The following is an 18623-nucleotide window of genomic DNA, read 5'->3' on the forward strand; positions in this document are numbered from 1 at the left end:
CCCCCAGGCAAGGAAGCCTGATTTTGGACTCAGACACCATGTTCCTTGGGGAGAACCTCTGCAATTGTAATTATTCTCCCGTTTGCGGGTTGCTATCTTTAGTGTTATGTTTGCGTTCCTTTCTTTTTTTGTGTGTGTATCTATTATAGGTTTTTGGTTTGTGGTTACTTTGAGGTTCATATATAAGAACTTATATACATATGTGATTATTTTAAGTGACGATCTCTTAAGGTTCAATGCATTCTGACCACCCTATATTTTTACACCCTCCTCTATGTTTAATGTTTTTGACATCATGTTCTACATCTTTTTGTTTTGTGTATCGTTTATTGTCTATTGTGGATAGACACTGTTTTCCCACTTTTGTCTTTTAACCTTCCTACTGGCTTTATAAGTGGATGATCTACTGTATATTTTCCTTTACCGATGAGTTTTTTCCTTTTGTAATTTTCATATTTCTTGCTGTGGTCTTCTCTTTTCCATTTAGAGAAGTCACTTTAACATTTCTTGTAAAGCTGGTTTAGTGGTGCTAAACACTTTTAGCTTTTGCTTTTCTGTAAAACTCTTTATCTCTCCTTCAAATCTGAACAACAGCCTGGCCAGGCAGAATCTTCTTGGTTGTAGGTTTTTGCTTTCATCACTTTAATACATCGTACCACTCCCTGCTTACCTGCAAAGTTTCTGCTGGTAAGTCAGTTGACAGTCTCATGGGACTTCCCTTGTAAGTAACTAGTATCTGTTCTCTTGCTGCTTTTAAGATTCTCTCTTTATATGCCATTTTAATGATAATGTGTCTTGGTGTGGACCTCTTTAGATTCATCTTGTTTGAGCCTCTTTGTGCTTCCTGGACTTGGATGTCTGTTTCCTTCCCCAGGTTAGGGATGTTTTCAGCTATTATTTCTGCAAATAATTTCTTTGTTCCTTTCTCTCTTTCTTCTCCTTCTGGGACCCCTATAATGCGGATGTTAGTATGCTTGAAGTTGTCTCAGGGGCCTCTTAAACTATCCTTGCTTAAAGTTTTTTTTTTCCCTGTTCAGCTTGGGTGATTTCCACTAATCTGTCTTCCACATTGCTAATCCATTTCTCTGTATCATTTAAACTACTGTTTATTGCTTCTAGCATATTTTAAAATTTCAGTTATTTTATTCTTTAGCTTTGTTCGGTTCTTCTTTATATTTTAGAACTCTTTGTTGAAATTCTCACTGTGTTCTTCTCCTGAAATCAGTGAGCATCTTAATGATTATTACTTTGAAGTCTTTATTGGGTAGGTTGAAGGGATTAAAATTTGACTTCAAAAGGGATTTGCTCCATCCATACCGGCTTCTCTACCAATGATTTTTTCTTTCTGCTTTCCTAGCCAGTTCTCAATATCTTAATTAATAAGAAGAATATGTTCCTGTAATTAGACTGAAGGGTGGGCCTCCTTAGCAATTAAGAATTTCCCTTGTAGCTAAAATCTGGGAAATATTTCAGAGAACTGGTAGCATTATTTTAGTTTTAGCAACTGTTTCATTTGGCCCATCTTATTAAAAACAGTAATTTTAAGCTTTACAAGTTGTATGATTAAAACTTTCATTATTTGATAAATGTAGTCTTCCAGTTTTTTTTACTTGAAGTTACTTGGTGTGAAATACTTTCTGAGTCTGTTATCCATCACCTAGAAACACTGTTTCTAGGTATCACCTAGAAACATTGTTTCACTGAGGCAGAAAAATTTGGAACGTTAGAGTTGACATAAGGGAGGCTTTTGTTTTTGTTTTAGTAAATTTATTTAGCTAACATGTAAGAAATACTTATATTAATTATAAATCTTCTTTTAGGGAAATAACTAGTTTCTCTATTTCTTGGAACAAACTAAGAAATCCTGCTAAGGCTCACCCTTGCATCTTCTTCTTTTTAAGCCACCCTTCCTTTTGCTTGAGTTTCTCCAGCAGGCTTATACTTCCTATCCAGACCTGTGTTCCCTAGGCAATATCCTGGAATTTCTTGCAATGAGATATTATCTATATTAAAGAAATCATTAAATCACAGAAACTCCAGCTAATGGAAGGCATTTTTGTATACTTTCATTCCAGTGTAATGGAATACTTCAGTGATTAGGTATATGAAATAGGGACAAAGTCACAGAGGTGCCATAGCTTTCTGTATTTATGGATTGCTGTACCAACTACAACAGCATGTCCCATATATGGCTTTGCCAAAATGAAAACTGAGCTTATTTCAAGAGAATCATGCCATTAATGTTTAGGGGAAAGGTCAATGCATTATTTTCAGGCCCAAAAATCCTGAAATAGCCATTGCATCTGAATGAAAAGGAGAAAAAAAAATCACTGATGTCTTTGGCTGACATTTGTGAGGAGTGGGAAATGAATAAATTCACTCACAGTGACTGATGTAACCTAATAGAAATGTCAATAAATTCACATCATTCTGTTGCTGCATCTCAATCATGAGTGTCTAAGTTGTGCCTACTTTTATTTCTCAGGCTGAGGAAACACACTATCATATTTCTTCACCCATTCCGAAGTTGAGATTGAGTGTTATAACATATAAGATATAGATTAGGTAATGTGGTCCTACTCTGAAGTTGATTCTGGTACAGTAGAAAAAGACATGTTCCTAAAACATTATAATGTAACATATATAGTTAAAATTTCATGGGAGAAAAACAGGTAAAATATGATTGCTGTTCAGAGGAAGGAGAAATTACAAAAGTACAGAGAAGCACAATTCTGAGAAAAGTTGCCAATTTCACATAAATGTAACTGACACTAGAGAGTGTTCAAATTTAAAATTGGGCTTGAAGTCCTTGAAAAATTAGGTTCCTTCTTTCCTTTACTTTCTTCCCGCTTTCTTTTTATTCTACCCCTATCCTTTCCTTCCTTTTCCTTCTGTCTTACAATTTTCCTTCATTCATATGAACTTAGTGTTTACTGTATGCTCAGCACCATGCTAGGCACCACAATAAATAAAATAAAGACTATCCTCAAGATATCATGGCCTCCCCAAATCCCCATTCCAATATAACATAGGATTTTCCCCTCTATCCAAAAGCAAGTAATATAAAATATGCATGGGGGGGGTATGTATCAGAGATTTGGGAGGAGGGAGCTTGAGGGGCGAGTAAGATGAACCTAGAATAGAAAATTAAGATTAAATGGAGAGGGACTTCCCTGGTGGCACAGTGGTTGAGAATCCGCCTGCCAGTACAGGGGACGTGGGTTCGAGCTCTGGTCCGGGAAGATCCCACATGCTGCGGAGCAACTAAGCCTGTGCGCCACAACTACTGAGTCTGTGCTCTAGAGCCCGCGTGCCACAACTACTGAAGCCCGTGTGCCTAGAGCCCCTGCTCCACAACAAGAGAAACCACTGCAGTGAGAAACCTGCACGCCGCAACAAAGAGTAGCCCCGCTTGCAGCAACTAGAGAAAGCCCGCGCACAGCAACAAAGACCCAATGCAGCCAAAAATAAGTAAACAAATTTATTAAAAAAAAAAAAGATTAAATGGAGAATATGGGGTGGCAAGTACACTGAGTTTAACCCTTAATTAACAGGAAATTAAGGGTCATCAGAAACCAAATGAATGGCAGGATAGTTTTTCCCTACTAATGGGCAGTGGCTGGGCTGCTGGAGCCTCTACAAGGGCTGTGGGCAGGAAATGTGAAGGTAAGAGGGAGCCCTAACAGGCATAAAAGGCAGTGCAGATGCTGCATTGCTCTCCCAGAAAAAAACTCACGGTCACTGCAAAAGGGTGCAGAGGTCCTAATATTATAGGGTAAGAGTTAAGAAACAGTAGACTTTTGGGTCATACATATAAATGATAATTATAGCACAACATGTTAAGTGCAATGTAGATATCTACCAGTATAAAGATTAAGAAAAGATGTTTCATATAAGCTGAGTCATCCCTCATAAGTAGAGTTTGCTGGTTAAGGGCGATGGGGCTGTGGGAAAGAGAGGAATTTCCAAGAAGAGGGCCAAGTATGATCAAATATGATCAGTCACTGATTCACTGAACTATTCATTTGAATATTTCATTTGAAATATGAATCACATAGTGATTTACTGTTAATAGAATATAAACTGAGGTAGAGAAGGCAGGAAATAAGGCTAAAGATATGCTGTGAGTGAAGTCCAATCTTTAGAACCTTGAATTTCTATATACAGTGGCATGAATTTTGTCCTGTGGGTGAAGGAAAGCCATTGAAGGATTCTAAGCAAGGAAAGAAAGTTAAAAATGAGGAAAAACAGGTTTGTACCTAAAAAAAAAAAAAAGTGAATTCAACAAATGGTGAAATTTTCCATATGCAAAGAAAGAAAGAAAGAAAAAAAAAAGAACCTTGGCCCATTCTTCACAGTTTATGCAAAAATTAATTCAAAAGGGATCATAGACCTATATGTAAAACTTCTAGAGGTGAGTAGAAGAGAGTCTTTGTGACTTTGGACTAGGTAAAGAGTTTCTTGATACCACACAGAGAAGCACAATCCATAAAAGAAAAAAGTAAAAAAAATTAGACTTTATCAAAATTAAAAACACTTAGTCTGCTAAAGACACTCTTCATGGAATAGAAAAACAAGCTACAAACTGGAAAAATATCTACAAATCACATTTCTGACAAAGAACTGTATCCAGAAAATATTAAAAAAAAAAAAACCTTTTAGAACTCAACATTAAGAAAAAACAACCCAATGAAAGAAAATGGGTAAAAATCTGAAGACACACTTCACCAAAAAAGATATATGGATAGCGAGTACACATATGGAAAGATGATCAAAATCAACAGACATAGGAAATGCAAATTAAAATGACAGTAAGATACCAATATAGACTCACTAAAATGGCTCATTAAAAAAAAATGACAGTATCAAGCATTGCTGATGATGCAGAGTAACTGAAACTCTCATTAATTACTAGTGGAAATGTAAAATGGAATATCCAGTTTGGAAAACAGTTTGGCAGTTTCTTAGAAAATTAAACATATATTTACCATTGGATCTAGTCACTCCACACCTAGGTATTTCTCCAAGATAAATAGAAATATGTGTTTACACAGAGACTTACACATGAATGTTCCTATCAGTTTTATAAATCATCATCCAAACTGGAAACAACCCAGATGTCCTTCAACCGCTGAATGCAGAACCAAACTGATGGTACATCATACAGAGGAGCACTGCTCAGCAACAACAAAGAGGCATGAATCTCAAGTGCATTCTGCTAAGAGAAAGAAGCCAGGTCTGAAAGTCTACTTATTGTGTAATTCCATTTACAGAACATTCTGAAACGCAGTTCTTCCTTAAAGAAATGTTTTGATTAATAAATATAGAAGGAAAGAGACAAATAGAAAAATCACCATTAAAATATGACAGTAGTAATTGTTGCAGGCAAGATCTGCTATGGATGATAAAATTAATGGGAAAAAGTCTGAGGAAAAACAGGATATTTGCATAGTCTAATCTCCTCCCAAATATACATTAACTACAAGAGGGGAAAAGTAATTTTTCAGTAAAAAAAATTTTCAGTAACTTTCTAGGAGACACCACCTTAACCAAGTGACCCCTGTTAACATCCCCAGGAATAATGCACGTGGACATGATGTACCCTTGGATATAATGTATAAAGAGGGTATGCAACTTTTGTGATGTTCCTGCCAAAAATTCATAACCACAAATTGAATCATGAAAAAACAATGGACACACCCAAACTAACGGACATTTTACAAATCACTGACTAGTAGTTTTGAAAACTGTCAAGGTCATGAAAGACAAGGGAAGACTGAAGAATTGCACAGATTAAACGCAGACTGGACTAAGGAGATGCACTAAGTAATGCAATGTGGGATCCTGGATGAGTCCTAGAAGAGAGAAAGGACACTAGTGGAAAAGCTGATAAAATCTGAATAAAAGTCTGTAGTTAAGTAAATAGTACTGTACAGATGTTTGTTTCTTGGCACTGATAATAGTCCTATGCTTATGTAAAATACATCAGGGGAAACAGTGAGAGTTATATTGGAACTATATTATTTGAATAACTTTTCTTGTAAGTCTGAAATTATATCAAGGTGAAAATTTAAGGAAAGTTATAGTAATATATTCCCACAACAACAAAACAAGCATTAAGATATTCATCAAGGGATTAAGTAAGGACACTGATAGATTTCCATTCATTACTTTGAGATAATTTTTTAAATCAGAAATCATATATACAAGGGGCCAATAATTTTTTAAATCAGAAATCACATACACAAGGAGCCAATAATCATTTTAAGGGGCCAATAATCATTTTCAGTGATTAAGATGCCTACTGGTCTTTATTCACTCCTATCAATACATAAGACCATTAGGAACTTGGTGAAAAAGTTCCTAAGTAATGACTGGTTACTTTACCTTGCAGCCTGGAAGGATGGTACTCATTCTCCTGAGTTTATGGATGCAAATTAATGTCTATAACATGGATTTATCTATAGCCCTTCTCAAATTTGGAGCCATCAAACTCTTTACCAGAACAAATTGCATCATTCTTTCCAAATGATTTGGAAAGAATTTTCACTTTTGAAATGAGTAAGATTTCACCCTCTAGATGGCTGTATTCAATTTTATTTAGATGTATTAAAAGGCAATATTATGTATGCATAAAGTTGTTTTTATATTCTCTTTTCTCTCCTAGTTCTTACAGTGTTATATTCAGACTGAGCAACCTGTTACTAGAATTTTTAAACTGATACTTCTTATTATAGTCTACCCAATAATTAGCAGGCTGGCTTAGGAAAGAGAGAGAACCACAGGAAGGAGACAGTAAGTTAGAAGTAGATCTAGGGAGGTGATTAGAGTGAATGACCTTGAGAAAACTCAGATACTTAAACACTGAAGAGACAAGAATAAATTCCTTCCGAATACAGGGGAAGTTTATTCTCTCTTGTAAAGAGAGAAGTACACTCTGGCAGAAAGAAAATAAGGTGGTGATCTGAGTAGCCCTAGTGCTGCTTGAACAGTGTGATACACAGGGCCACCAGACTATGTCATTTTGTTACTGTTTCTCAGAGTCACACTTGGTTCATTTTCTATTTATCCATATGTATACATTATAATTCCAAGTGGCAAATACTTTGCAGTAGATCTCCTGAGACTCCGTTAGACTCCAGAAACTGCATAAGAATAATTCATCACTAATTTCCATAAACAGTAAAGAGTAAATATTAAAGATGGTAGGAGAAGAGAGAAAAATCTCTATTTCTTCTCTTTTTGTTGACTCTCATCTTTCCTTTTCCCTCAGGTTGCATCTCTTCCTACTTTCATGCTATCAACTCTTTTCCTCATTTATCAACAGTGCTCTTTGGGGCAGCAGCTTCTGTCCTGATCTCCAGGTTCTCTTGTGTTCTTAGTAATACCCACAATCTTCCTAACCTTTCCTAATCAGTTTTCTTTCACATTTTTCTCAAGAGCCAGTTCAAATATTCACCAACACCTCAGGCCCTCTACATATCACCTCAGCAAATGATCTAGCCTTGTACATGATTGAAAAAAGGAAGGCAGGTAACTCCAAAGGCAGCTGGGTCTTCTAGCTACCAACAATCTTTGCATACCATAGTTATCTTTGTACCCGTTTAGGATCAGTTTGGTACATTTTCTTCCAGTGCCTCAGGGATTTAGAAAAGAAAGAGTACATGGGAAAATGAGAATAAGTTTTGAGATGATTTTGTCATTTAGTATGAAAGCAATCTAGGATTTAAGAGGGATGGTGGAGAATGAAACCATAGAAAGAAGACCCAGGGACCTGACCCAGGAGGGCAGGCGTTTTGACTTTCTTATCCATTGCCAAATACCTAATGCTTAGAAAAGTGCTGGAGCATAGTAGTTAGGCACATAATAAATATTACTTAAATGAATAAATGATTTAAAGAATGCTAAGCATTTGGAATCTAAGTAAGAAATGAACACAATCTAATTTGCTTTTTTTTTTTTAGCGGTACGCGGGCCTCTCACTGTTGTGGCCTCTCCCGTTGTGCAGCACAGGCTCTGGATGCACAGGCTCAGCGGCCACGGCTCACGGGCCCAGCCGCTCCGCGGCATGTGGGATCTTCCCAGACCGGGCACGAACCCGTGTCCCCTGCATCAGCAGGCGGACTCTCAACCACTGCGCCACCAGGGAAGCCCTAATTTGCATTTTTTAAGCTATCAGTCTGACTGCAGTGCACACATGCCTCACTCACTCTAAAGTCCACTGCAATCTTGGCCTTGATTCTCACAGTGGGCTGTGTCCTCCTAGTTTCTCCATCCAATAGATGCTTCTCAATCCTTATTTTATTTGGCTTCCCAGCTCATTTTATGCTAATGACCCATCTTTCATTCTTAGAGATCTGTCCTCCTTCTTCCAGGTTGTTCTGTCTGTCTCTTTCATAAGATTTTCTTTTTAAGTCAGCCTGTTAGGGCTAGTTCTCCTCAACCTTCTGGGTAATTTCATCCTCCCGATGGCTTCAACTACTGATCATCACCCATCATTTGCACCCGCACACCAGAATCCTACCCAGGCTTCAGAGGCTTCCTGGAAGTCTTTAAATGTCCGAGACACTTCCAACTTATCACATTCAAATCAGAATTCATTGTTAACCCTCCAAATCTATTATTTCTCCATAATTTCCTTTCCATCTCCCTGCTTATGTAAACCAGAAGCTTGGAAGTCATCCAAAACCATCCCCATTCCCTCAATCCCCACATATAATCAGTCACTCAAGTCTCCTAATTTAACCTTGGAAACAGCTCTTGAATCTATTTCTTCTCTTTATCTTTCTCATCATTTTTCACTTGGATTACTATACTAGCCTCCTTACTGTTTTACCTGCCTCTAGTTTTTTCTTTCAATATATAATTCACACTGTTATTACTTAGCTCCAGCTGTTTTCGATGCTCCCCCAACATGCCACATTCTTTCTTAGCACAAGGGTTTAGAACTTATTGTTTCCTCTGCCTGGAATACTACCCTGCCAAACCCTAGCATGGCTTGCTCCTTCACTTCACTTAGGTTTGTTCTCTTTATCTAAAATTATATTGATATATTTAGATTCCTTTTTGTTTCCTCCAGCAGGTAAAAGCTCTGTCTTTTTCACTACTCTATTACCAGTGATTAGAAGAGTTGGCACCCAATAAATATTCTCTGAATAAAATAATGAATAAGTTAATGAATAATTGTATCCAAAATAGCCCATGCCGCACCATATTGGGAAATACTGGCCTACTTGTTTGTTGCTCCCAGTAGACTGGAGCCAACCAATGAGCTTCTCAAGAGCACTGAGACCTTTTTTTCTCTATCTCTAGGTTTTAATAAGCAGTAGTGTCTGACACCTTGGTGGTGCTCAGTAAATGTTTCTAGGAAAACAAAGCAAAGTAAAACAAAACTCTTAACCTACCTTAGCTAGTTGAGTAGCTGAATTTCACAAAGAAGTCTAATTTCTTTCATTAGAATCAGTTTCACAGAATGTTTTACTCCCTTCAACATATATTCCAAATATCCAAACCTTGATTTTGCTTACAGCAAAATTTTACCTATACTTTTCTACTTTACAGACTGTAAGATAAACACTTTATTAAAGGCACTTTTTGTTTCTTCCTGATCACCAATACGAACCTGACATTATAATAAAGTTGGAGGTGGGGTGGTAAGTTATTACTGGCACAAACTTTCCTTACCAACATCTCATGACTCTTTCTTTTGGCAAAGGAATGAAATACAAACATGTTAGGGTTAGATGTGACCTTTCTTGTTTTGTAGTACAATCTGAACTTTTCAATCTTTTGTGCAGAGGAAAATATTGAGGCTTAAAGACACTGAATAACTTGCACAAGACCCTGTGTCAAGTAGCAGAATATACAAGCAGGTGGAGAGGCAGCTATCATATTGGTGGCAACTGTAATAGTCGAAATCTTGGAGAATGTATTACTTGACAAGTAAAATGCAATTCTGGGACTGGAGAAACAGTTCTTGTGTATTTATTGTCTATTTGACTGGCCTGAATCTACTCTCTGACTTAGAGTCCATGTGGACCCATCAAAATTATTTGGAAGGAACCCTCAATATTCTGGAATATTTAAAGATGGTTTGTGCAGGCCCAGTACTTTGTGTTATAGATTCTATGCTGTTCTAGAGTCCTTAGCAATGTCCCATGATAAAATAAATTTATGTTTGGGAATTCATTTGATATCCTGATTGACTTCTATTATTCCTCACTGGATTTATGATTTATTTGAGATGTAGTTAGTATACCTACATTTAGTGGTTACCTAAGCTGGGAGATAGGCACTTCATTCTTTCTCCTTTTGGTTCTTCCATATCATCATGAATTCAAACTGTAGGGCCCCATCTTCTAGAGTGTGGTTACTGCATTGTGTTTATCATTTAACCACAATTCTTATCTTTTTATAGAAGGTAGCACTTTCTCTTTTGGATATGTAGTTAATGACACTTGTGTATACATCACCTGTTACAAACTGCTAGTATCCATGGTACTAATAGCTACAAGTCTGTTCTCTAACTGACGGCTTCTATTTGCTTCTTGGAGAAAATGTATGTGCTAAGCAAATGGTTTAGCTGGATTAGTCTCTTTCTATATCAGTTGCTTCTTAATAGGTTAATGAAATTGTGATGTGTGTCAAACAAATAGGTTCAACTTTTATCTGACACACTTTCTATATAATACAGCTTTTAATCATTTAACTTTGAAGTTTATAATAAAAGTAGTTATATGCACAAGTATGAAAGAGCAAAAGTGTTTCCAAGAACTTTATAATATGTATCGCTCGGCAATAAAACCTATAGGTAAGATAAAAATTATGCATATTAAGAATTTATTAAAGAATCTGATGAAGATTTTGATCTATAATTTTGCATTACCTGCAGAGTAATTACCTGAGAGTCAGTGCATTTATTTCTCAGAACCCCAGGATAATCTACTAACATGACTGTATAAACCTATACTGCATCTTTATCTTTGCCAGTATTATCTTTTATGCAATATGATAGTCCTTAGGGAGCATTAATTGCTAGCTATCTCTTAGCCACTTAAGGGTAATCTTGGAACAATTACTGTGTATTTATGGGAATGAGGCATTCATTTATTTATTGCCTTTCTCTTAAAAATCCCATAGCATTTGCACGAAGATAACAGTATAAATACGCCCACTTGTCTTTGCGGGAATTATTCCTTTCCCCATCTCCACCACCCACCTCAGCATCACCACAACACCCTTATGTGGGGCTCATACTTACAAGTTAAAACTACCCAATAGGAATGCTGTAAGGATTAATTTTATAAATGTATAAAGCATTTATACATTTATATATATATATATAATGTATACATTATACATTATAAATTTATAAATGTATAAAGTGATTATTGCCACTCAAAAGCATATTGAATCTATCCTTTCTCAATTAGCCTTTCTTTTCTTTTCTTATCTTTTCTCTCGTTCTTTTTCTTTTTCTTAAAATGGAATAAGGACCTTCACCTAGGAATCATACAAATTGGGCTACGTAAGGGTCACTGGTCCCAATTTTACACAAGATTGTTAGAGATGTAAAGCAATCACTGTGTTAGTTGTTTGAATGTCTTTGTGAAATAAACTGAGTATTTCAAACTGGCAGACAAGTGCCATAGATTATCTTATTAAACCTCTTCAGTTGATTTAGAATAATTCCTACTACTTCATAGGGCCAAATTACGTATAATATTATATAGATAGATAATAAAACACATAGGAATACATGAATAATTCACAGAATGTGATTTATCAAAGGTAGAAAATAAATATCTGATCTGAATTTATTGTTAGATATTTATTTCCAGATATTTCATGCATAAATACTCATACGAGGACTTCAACAGCATATTTAAATTATTTTAAATGCTTTGCAAAGGTTCATAATCCAACTTTAAAATTATCTTTTTCATTCCAGAGAGATATAAAACAGAAGGAATAACTTGAAATGTTCATGCTAAATTAATGACAAGGAATTCAGAAAATATAAAAGAAATAATTAATATGTTGTTTCCTCTCTCTCTTTTAGATTAGTATTTTTGCTAGGTATTGTGGCATATCTGGATCTCTCCAAATTTTACATAAGAGGTAGTTCATTCCACTCATCTAAATATTTTCCTTATTTTAAAAAAGTATTGTTATTTTATTCAGATTGTCATTTATTTAATGTTATTTAATTCAGATAAGGCAAAGTGTAAAACTCTGACTTATTCACTGTGATACAGCAAAATAAAAAGCAAAGAAACAAAAAATCCCATGGGTCTGTCAAACAGACAGACCTCAGTTTGAACATCAGTCATACCACTTACTATGGGTTAGAGGTCCTTATGTGGGTTAATTCACCCGTTTGATATTCAATATCCTTCAGTGAATACTGAAGGTTCAGCAGATATGCATAAGAGTTGCCATGAGAATGAAATGGTAAACTATAGTACCAATAACAGCTACCATTTAATGCGGCTTACTATGAGTCACATGCTATGCTAAATGCTTTATACATTTATAAAATTAATCCTTACAGCATTCCTATTGGGTAGGACTTATTTTGGCCCCATTTTACAGCGTGGAAGTAAACAATAGAGATGTTAAATCATCTACCTAAAACTTCACAAGACTTCAGTGGTAGGAGTGGAATTCTAACTGATGTCCATCTGTTTGGTTATCTATTGCTGTGTAATAAACTATCCAAAACGGAGCGGCTTAAAACAACCACCATTTTATTATCTCTCATGATTTTACGGGTTGATTGGACTGAGCTGGGTGGATACTTTGCTCCACAAAATATCATCTGCAGCTGCAGCCATCTGGCAGTAGAAGTAGGGGCTGTAATGTCTGAGATGGTTCTTTACAAAGTTGACACTCAGTGCTGACTATCTGCTGGGAGCTCTTGTAGAGCTGTTGTTGACTAGAATGCCTCAGTTCTCCTCTTTGCAGTTCTGTGTGTGGCCTCACCATATGTACTGGCTTTGCTCAACATTGGAGACTAAGTTACATGACAGTGTTCCAAGAGGATAAGGTCCAGTGTACAAATATGTAAGATGCTTCAACTTGTATCACACTTGTTAATGTCCCATAGGCCAAGGCTAGTCACATGGACAAGTCCACAATCAATTTGGGAGAGAACAACACAAGGGCATGAATACTGGAAGGTTCTTAGTAGAAGGCCACTTAGTAGAAGGCCACTAAAGTAACAGCCCATGGCAACAGCTGAAATCAAAAGCAAACTTTTGCATCCTCCAAACTATCATGGCTATCAGTAATTTTCTGCTCTCCTTGGATAGCATGTTGGCCAATGCATCGTGAGAAGGACTTTGGAGTTTCAGACACAGAGTCAGTTAAATGTTCTTGGTAAGCTTTTACACTTTCCTTCTTCCAAATATAACATGAAATTTCAATTTCATCTAAATGGTTTTAAAAGAAATTTCAGTTTTACAAAAGAAAATGCCTCTCAAAGAGATTATTTTTATGAGTTTATAATGCCATACTATATTGAGTTTTATGTTATAACTCATTAGTGAATAAAATAAGGAGAAATATTAAGTTATGCCTTATCATTATTCAAATAAAAGCAAATATATTGCAATCTATTTCTTAGATGATATGATTAGTTTTGGATTTCTGAGGAACTTTTTTCCCAAAGGAATGGTCTTGATCCCACTATTTCTGTAAAAACTGGATTTTTATTTCAGAAATTGTAATGCTTTTCTTCATTTTATATAAATTGAAATAATACAGCTCTAATGGCATTTATGTAGGTAGGTTCCATAAAGAACTTTTTATTTAAAAGTTTTCTTTAGATAAAGCATTCTATATTTGTATATGACATTTATTTACAAACAGAACTATTTTACCTTAATGACCCCAAATATTTTAACTGTTTCTCCTATTAATATTGAAATTTAGGCAGGTTCAGAAGAAGTGAATTGCTTACAGAAATTAGGAAAAAATATATAACCCTTTACCTTGATTTATTATTTCAAGTTAAATTAGCAAATGATTTACAGGTAATTAAAAAAACATTTCAAAGCTGTTTGGTGACCAATGCAAACTCTGATAATGTCATAGACTAATATCAAGACTCCAAGGGACAATATCTGAAGATGATATCTGAACTAAGTTATCCCCTAAATGGCTGTGATATTGCTATTAAGCTTTTTTTAAATTTATTTAAGGAATTGAGACAGATATATAAAAGAAGAAAATCAGTACTTACTTTTTGTGACAACACCTTCTAAGCGAATGATATTTGGGTGGTCAAACTGACCCATGATACTTGCTTCTCTTAAAAAATCTCTTCTTTGCCGATCCATGTGGCCACCTTTCAAAGTTTTGATGGCAACTGGGATCTCTCTTTTCCCTGGTGTTTTCAAACGCCCACTACAGACTTCTCCAAATTCACCTTAAAATATGGACAAAAGTAGTTAGTTGTTTAAACAGAATACTTATATTCCAGAAAAACTGAATTGTCACAAAGTACCATCTTTTTGTTTTTTAAGATGATGACTCTCAAGTGTGCCATTTTTACACAGAGATCTCTTCCTTAAAAATTAAACTTGTAATGACAATATGTCTGATCAGCATCATTGGTAATGAATAATGAAATGCATTTTCATATACTGTACCACAGGAACTTCCATTGATAGATATCCTTGATCTGCTGAGAAATTATGACAGGCAGAATGGGTGATGCTAATGCAATTCTATAGAAAAGCAATCACTCCATAACATTTCCTGTTCCTGTTCTCAATACTGATATATGGGCCAAATTCCTGCTCTTTTCAGGGAATCCATCAGGCATATGTAGTTGATTTGATTGCACAGGCATATGTCTGGGCTTCAGTGCCATTAGAAATCAATGCTAGGGTCAACTGGTATATGAACATATTGAAAAGACCACACTATAATTATAGTTAATTATAATTAACTATAATTACTTATTATAGTTGAGTTCACACAGGTTAAATTACATGTCACATGGTTTGAATACAAATACAGTAAGATTATCTACAGTTCAGCAATGGCTCCAATGGATAGATTAAAAAACAGCCAAATATTTATCATGAATTTACTACATATATATCCAGTGCTAGAGTGCTGTGGATTTCAAAGAAGTATAAGAGCTGGTCTTTGTTCTTTGTAGCTTATAGTCTAGAAGGAGAATTTAGATGAAACATTGAAACACTTAGGAACCTAAGAACCAATCCATGCAAATGTTGTATTATTTAAGTAAGAACAATGGGAGCTGCAAGACTTCCTGGAGGAGGTGGAAACTTTTGCTGGACCTTGAATGATGGTTAGGATTCAGATATTCAAGAAAACTAGCAACATTCCAGACAGGAGTATATGGAGTGAGGGAAGTGAAGACAAAGTTTCAACCGTCAGAAACAGTAAAGAGAATGACATGGACGTAGGGCAGTAAGGAGACAAGGTTGACTAGAGGGGTTATTGAGGGAAGGACGGTCAGAGACTTCTCAGTGCAATGCAGTAAATTCAATAAAGCTTGAGATTTCATATTTAATTTTTCTATGGTCAATTCCCTGCATTTACTTAAAAGCATGATGCTTGATCCCCAATTTATTCATCTATAAGTGAATATAATAATGAAACCTTCTGTAATTCTATAATGTTCCTTCCCCATAAGGATACTGGGAAGATCAAAAGTGATAATGCATATAAAAGTGCTTACAAACTGTAAAGTACTATTTATGTGCTTTAAGTTATATAAATCTTTGGAAAGGTGAAAGAAATAAAAATTAAAATATCTTCAGTTGGTTTATCAGCTAGCAGTTCTGGCCAGTAGCTCGATGCTATGTAAGTTTAAGTGTAGAGGATCAAATTAAATTTTTGCAGCACCACAGATTATCCCTATTTTCTTTGAACCAATTCATTACAGTCAACTAAATGTTGACTATTCATGAATATTAATTATATTTTGGTATAGATGTTAAGACGTTTTTCTAAATGAAAAAAAATATAAAGGAAATAAGCCAAAACTTTGCCTCCTAAATTATGTGTAAACATGTCCATTAGAAATAAAAAGCAGGACGAGGGGAAGACGGCAGAAGAGTAAGATGCGGAGATCACCTTCCTCCCCACAGATACACCAGAAATACATCTACACGTGGAACAACAACTCCTACAGAACACCTACTGACCGCTGGCAGAAGACCTCAGACCTCCCAAAAGGCAAGAAACTCCCCACGTACCTGGGTAGGGCAAAAGAAAAAAAGAAAAAACAGAGACAAAAAAATAGGGACAGGACCTGCACCAGTGGGAGGGAGCTGTGAAGGAGGAAAGGTTTCCACACACTAGGAAGGCCCTTCGCAGGCGGAGACTGCGGGTGGCAGAGTGGGGTAGCTTCAGGGCCGCGGAGAGCGCAGCAACAGGGGTGCGGAGGGCAAAGCGGGGAGATTCCCGCACAGAGGATCGCTGCCGACCGGCACTCACCAGCCCGAGAGGCTTGTCTGCTCACCCTCCGGGGTGGGCGGGGGCTGGGAGCTGAGGCTCGGGCTTCCGTTGGGGCACAGGGAGAGGACTGGCGGCGTGAACACAGCCTGAAGGGGTTAGTCCCCCACGGCTAGCCGGGAGGGAGTCCAGGAAAAGGTCTGGAGCTGCCGAAGAGGCAAGAGACTTTTTCTTCCCTTTTTGTTTCCTGGTGCGCGAGGAGAGGGGATTAAGAGCACCGCTTAAAGGAGCTCCAGAGACGGGCACGAGCCACGGCTAAAAGCGTGGACCCCAGAGACGGGCAGGAGAAGCTAAGGCTGCTGCCGCCACCACAAAGAAGCCTATGTGCGAGTACAGGTCACTCTCCTCACCTTCCTTCTGGGTAGCTTGTGCAGCCCGCCACTGCCAGGGTCCCGGGATCCAGGGACAACTTCCCCAGGAGAAGGCGCGGCGCACCTCAGGCTGGTGCAACGTCACACCGGCCTCTGCCACCGCAGGCTCACCCCACACTCCGTGCCCCTCCCTCCCGCCGGCCTGAGGGAGCCAGAGCCCCCGAGTCAGCGGCTCCTTTAACCCCGTCCTATATAAGCGAAAACAGACGCCCTCCGGGGACCTACACGCACAGGCGGGGCCAAATCCAAAACTGAGCCGCTGGGAGCTGTGAGAACAAAGAAGAGTAAGGGAACTCTCTCCGAGCTGCCTCAGAAGCAGCGGATTAAAGCTCCACAATCAACTTGATGTACCCTGCATCTGTGGAATACATGAATAGACGACGAATCATCCCAAATTGAGAAGGTGGACTTTGAGAGCAAGAATTATGATTTTTTTCCCCTTTTCATCTTTTTGTGAGTGTGTATGTGTAGTCTTCTGTATGAGATTTTGCCTGTATAGCTTTGCTTCCACCATTTGTCCTAAGGTTCTATCCATCCTTTTTTTTTTAAATTTTTTTCTTAGTTATTTTTTGATCTAATAACTTTATTATATTTTATTTTATTTTACTTTATCTTCTTTCTTTCATTCTTTTTTCCTTCCTTCCCTCCTTCCTTCCTTCCTCCCACCATCGTTCCCTCACTCCCTCCCTCCTATCTTTCTTTCCTTCTTTTCTTCTTTCTTTCTTTGTTCCTTCCTTCCTTCCTTTCTTTCTTCCTACTTCTACTAATTCTTTCTCTCTACTTTTTCTCCCTTTTATTCTGAGCGGTGTGGATGAAAGGCTCTTGGTGCTGCAGCCAGGAGTCAGTGCTGTGCCACTGAGGTGGGAGAGACAACTTCAGGACACTGGTCCACAAGAGACCTCACAGCTCCACATAATATCAAATGGTGAAAATCTCCCAGAGATCTCCATCTCAATGCCACCACCCAGCTTCACTCAACAACCAGCAAGCTACAGTGCTGGACACCCTATGCCAAACAACTAGCAAAACAGGAATACAAGCCACCCATTAGCACAGAGGCTGCCTAAAATCATAATAAGTCCACAGACACACCAAAACACACCACCAGACGTGGACCTGCCAACCAGAGAGACAAGATCCGGCCTCATCCACCAGAACACAGGCACTAGTCCCCTCCACCAGGAAGCCTACACAACCCACTGAACCAACCTTAGCCACTGGGGACAGACACCAAAAACAACGGGAACTACGAACCTGCAGCCTGCAAAAAGAGGACTCCAAACACAGTAAGATAAGCAAAATGAGAAGACAGAAAAACACACTGCAGATGAAGGAGCAAGATAAAAACCCACCAGACCTAACAAATGAAGAGGAAATAGCCAGTCTACCTGAAAGAGAATTCAGAATAATGATAGTAAAGATAATCCAAAATCTTGGAAATAGAATAGACAAAATGTAAGAAACGTTTAACAATGACCTAGAAGAACTAAAGAGCAAACAAACAGAGATGAACAACACAATAAATGAAATTAAAAATTCTCTAGATGGGTTCAATAGAATAACTGAAGCAGAAGAACGGATAAGTGACCTGGAAGATAAAATAGTGGAAATAACTACTGCAGAGCAGAATAAAGAAAAAAAGAATGAAAGAACTGAGGACAGTCTCAGAGACCTCTGGGACAACATTAAACGCACCAACATTCGAATTATATGGGTTCCAGAAGAAGAGAAAAAGTAAGGGACTGAGAAAATATT

General features: G+C 37.4%; 1 protein-coding gene across 2 annotated transcripts in view; it reads right to left on the reverse strand.

Moving 5' to 3' along the window:
• Positions 1-18623, reverse strand: part of EPHA6 (EPH receptor A6) — an 874905-nt gene that overhangs the window by 196511 nt on the left and 659771 nt on the right. For both annotated transcript variants that reach the window (XM_060149381.1, XM_060149380.1), the window contains one exon: positions 14246-14431. In XM_060149381.1, coding sequence (XP_060005364.1) covers positions 14246-14431 — 186 coding nt within the window. The remainder of the gene's footprint in view (positions 1-14245; positions 14432-18623) is intronic.

This window comes from Lagenorhynchus albirostris, chromosome 5 (assembly GCF_949774975.1).
Source record: "Lagenorhynchus albirostris chromosome 5, mLagAlb1.1, whole genome shotgun sequence".
Classification (NCBI taxonomy): domain Eukaryota; kingdom Metazoa; phylum Chordata; class Mammalia; order Artiodactyla; family Delphinidae; genus Lagenorhynchus; species Lagenorhynchus albirostris.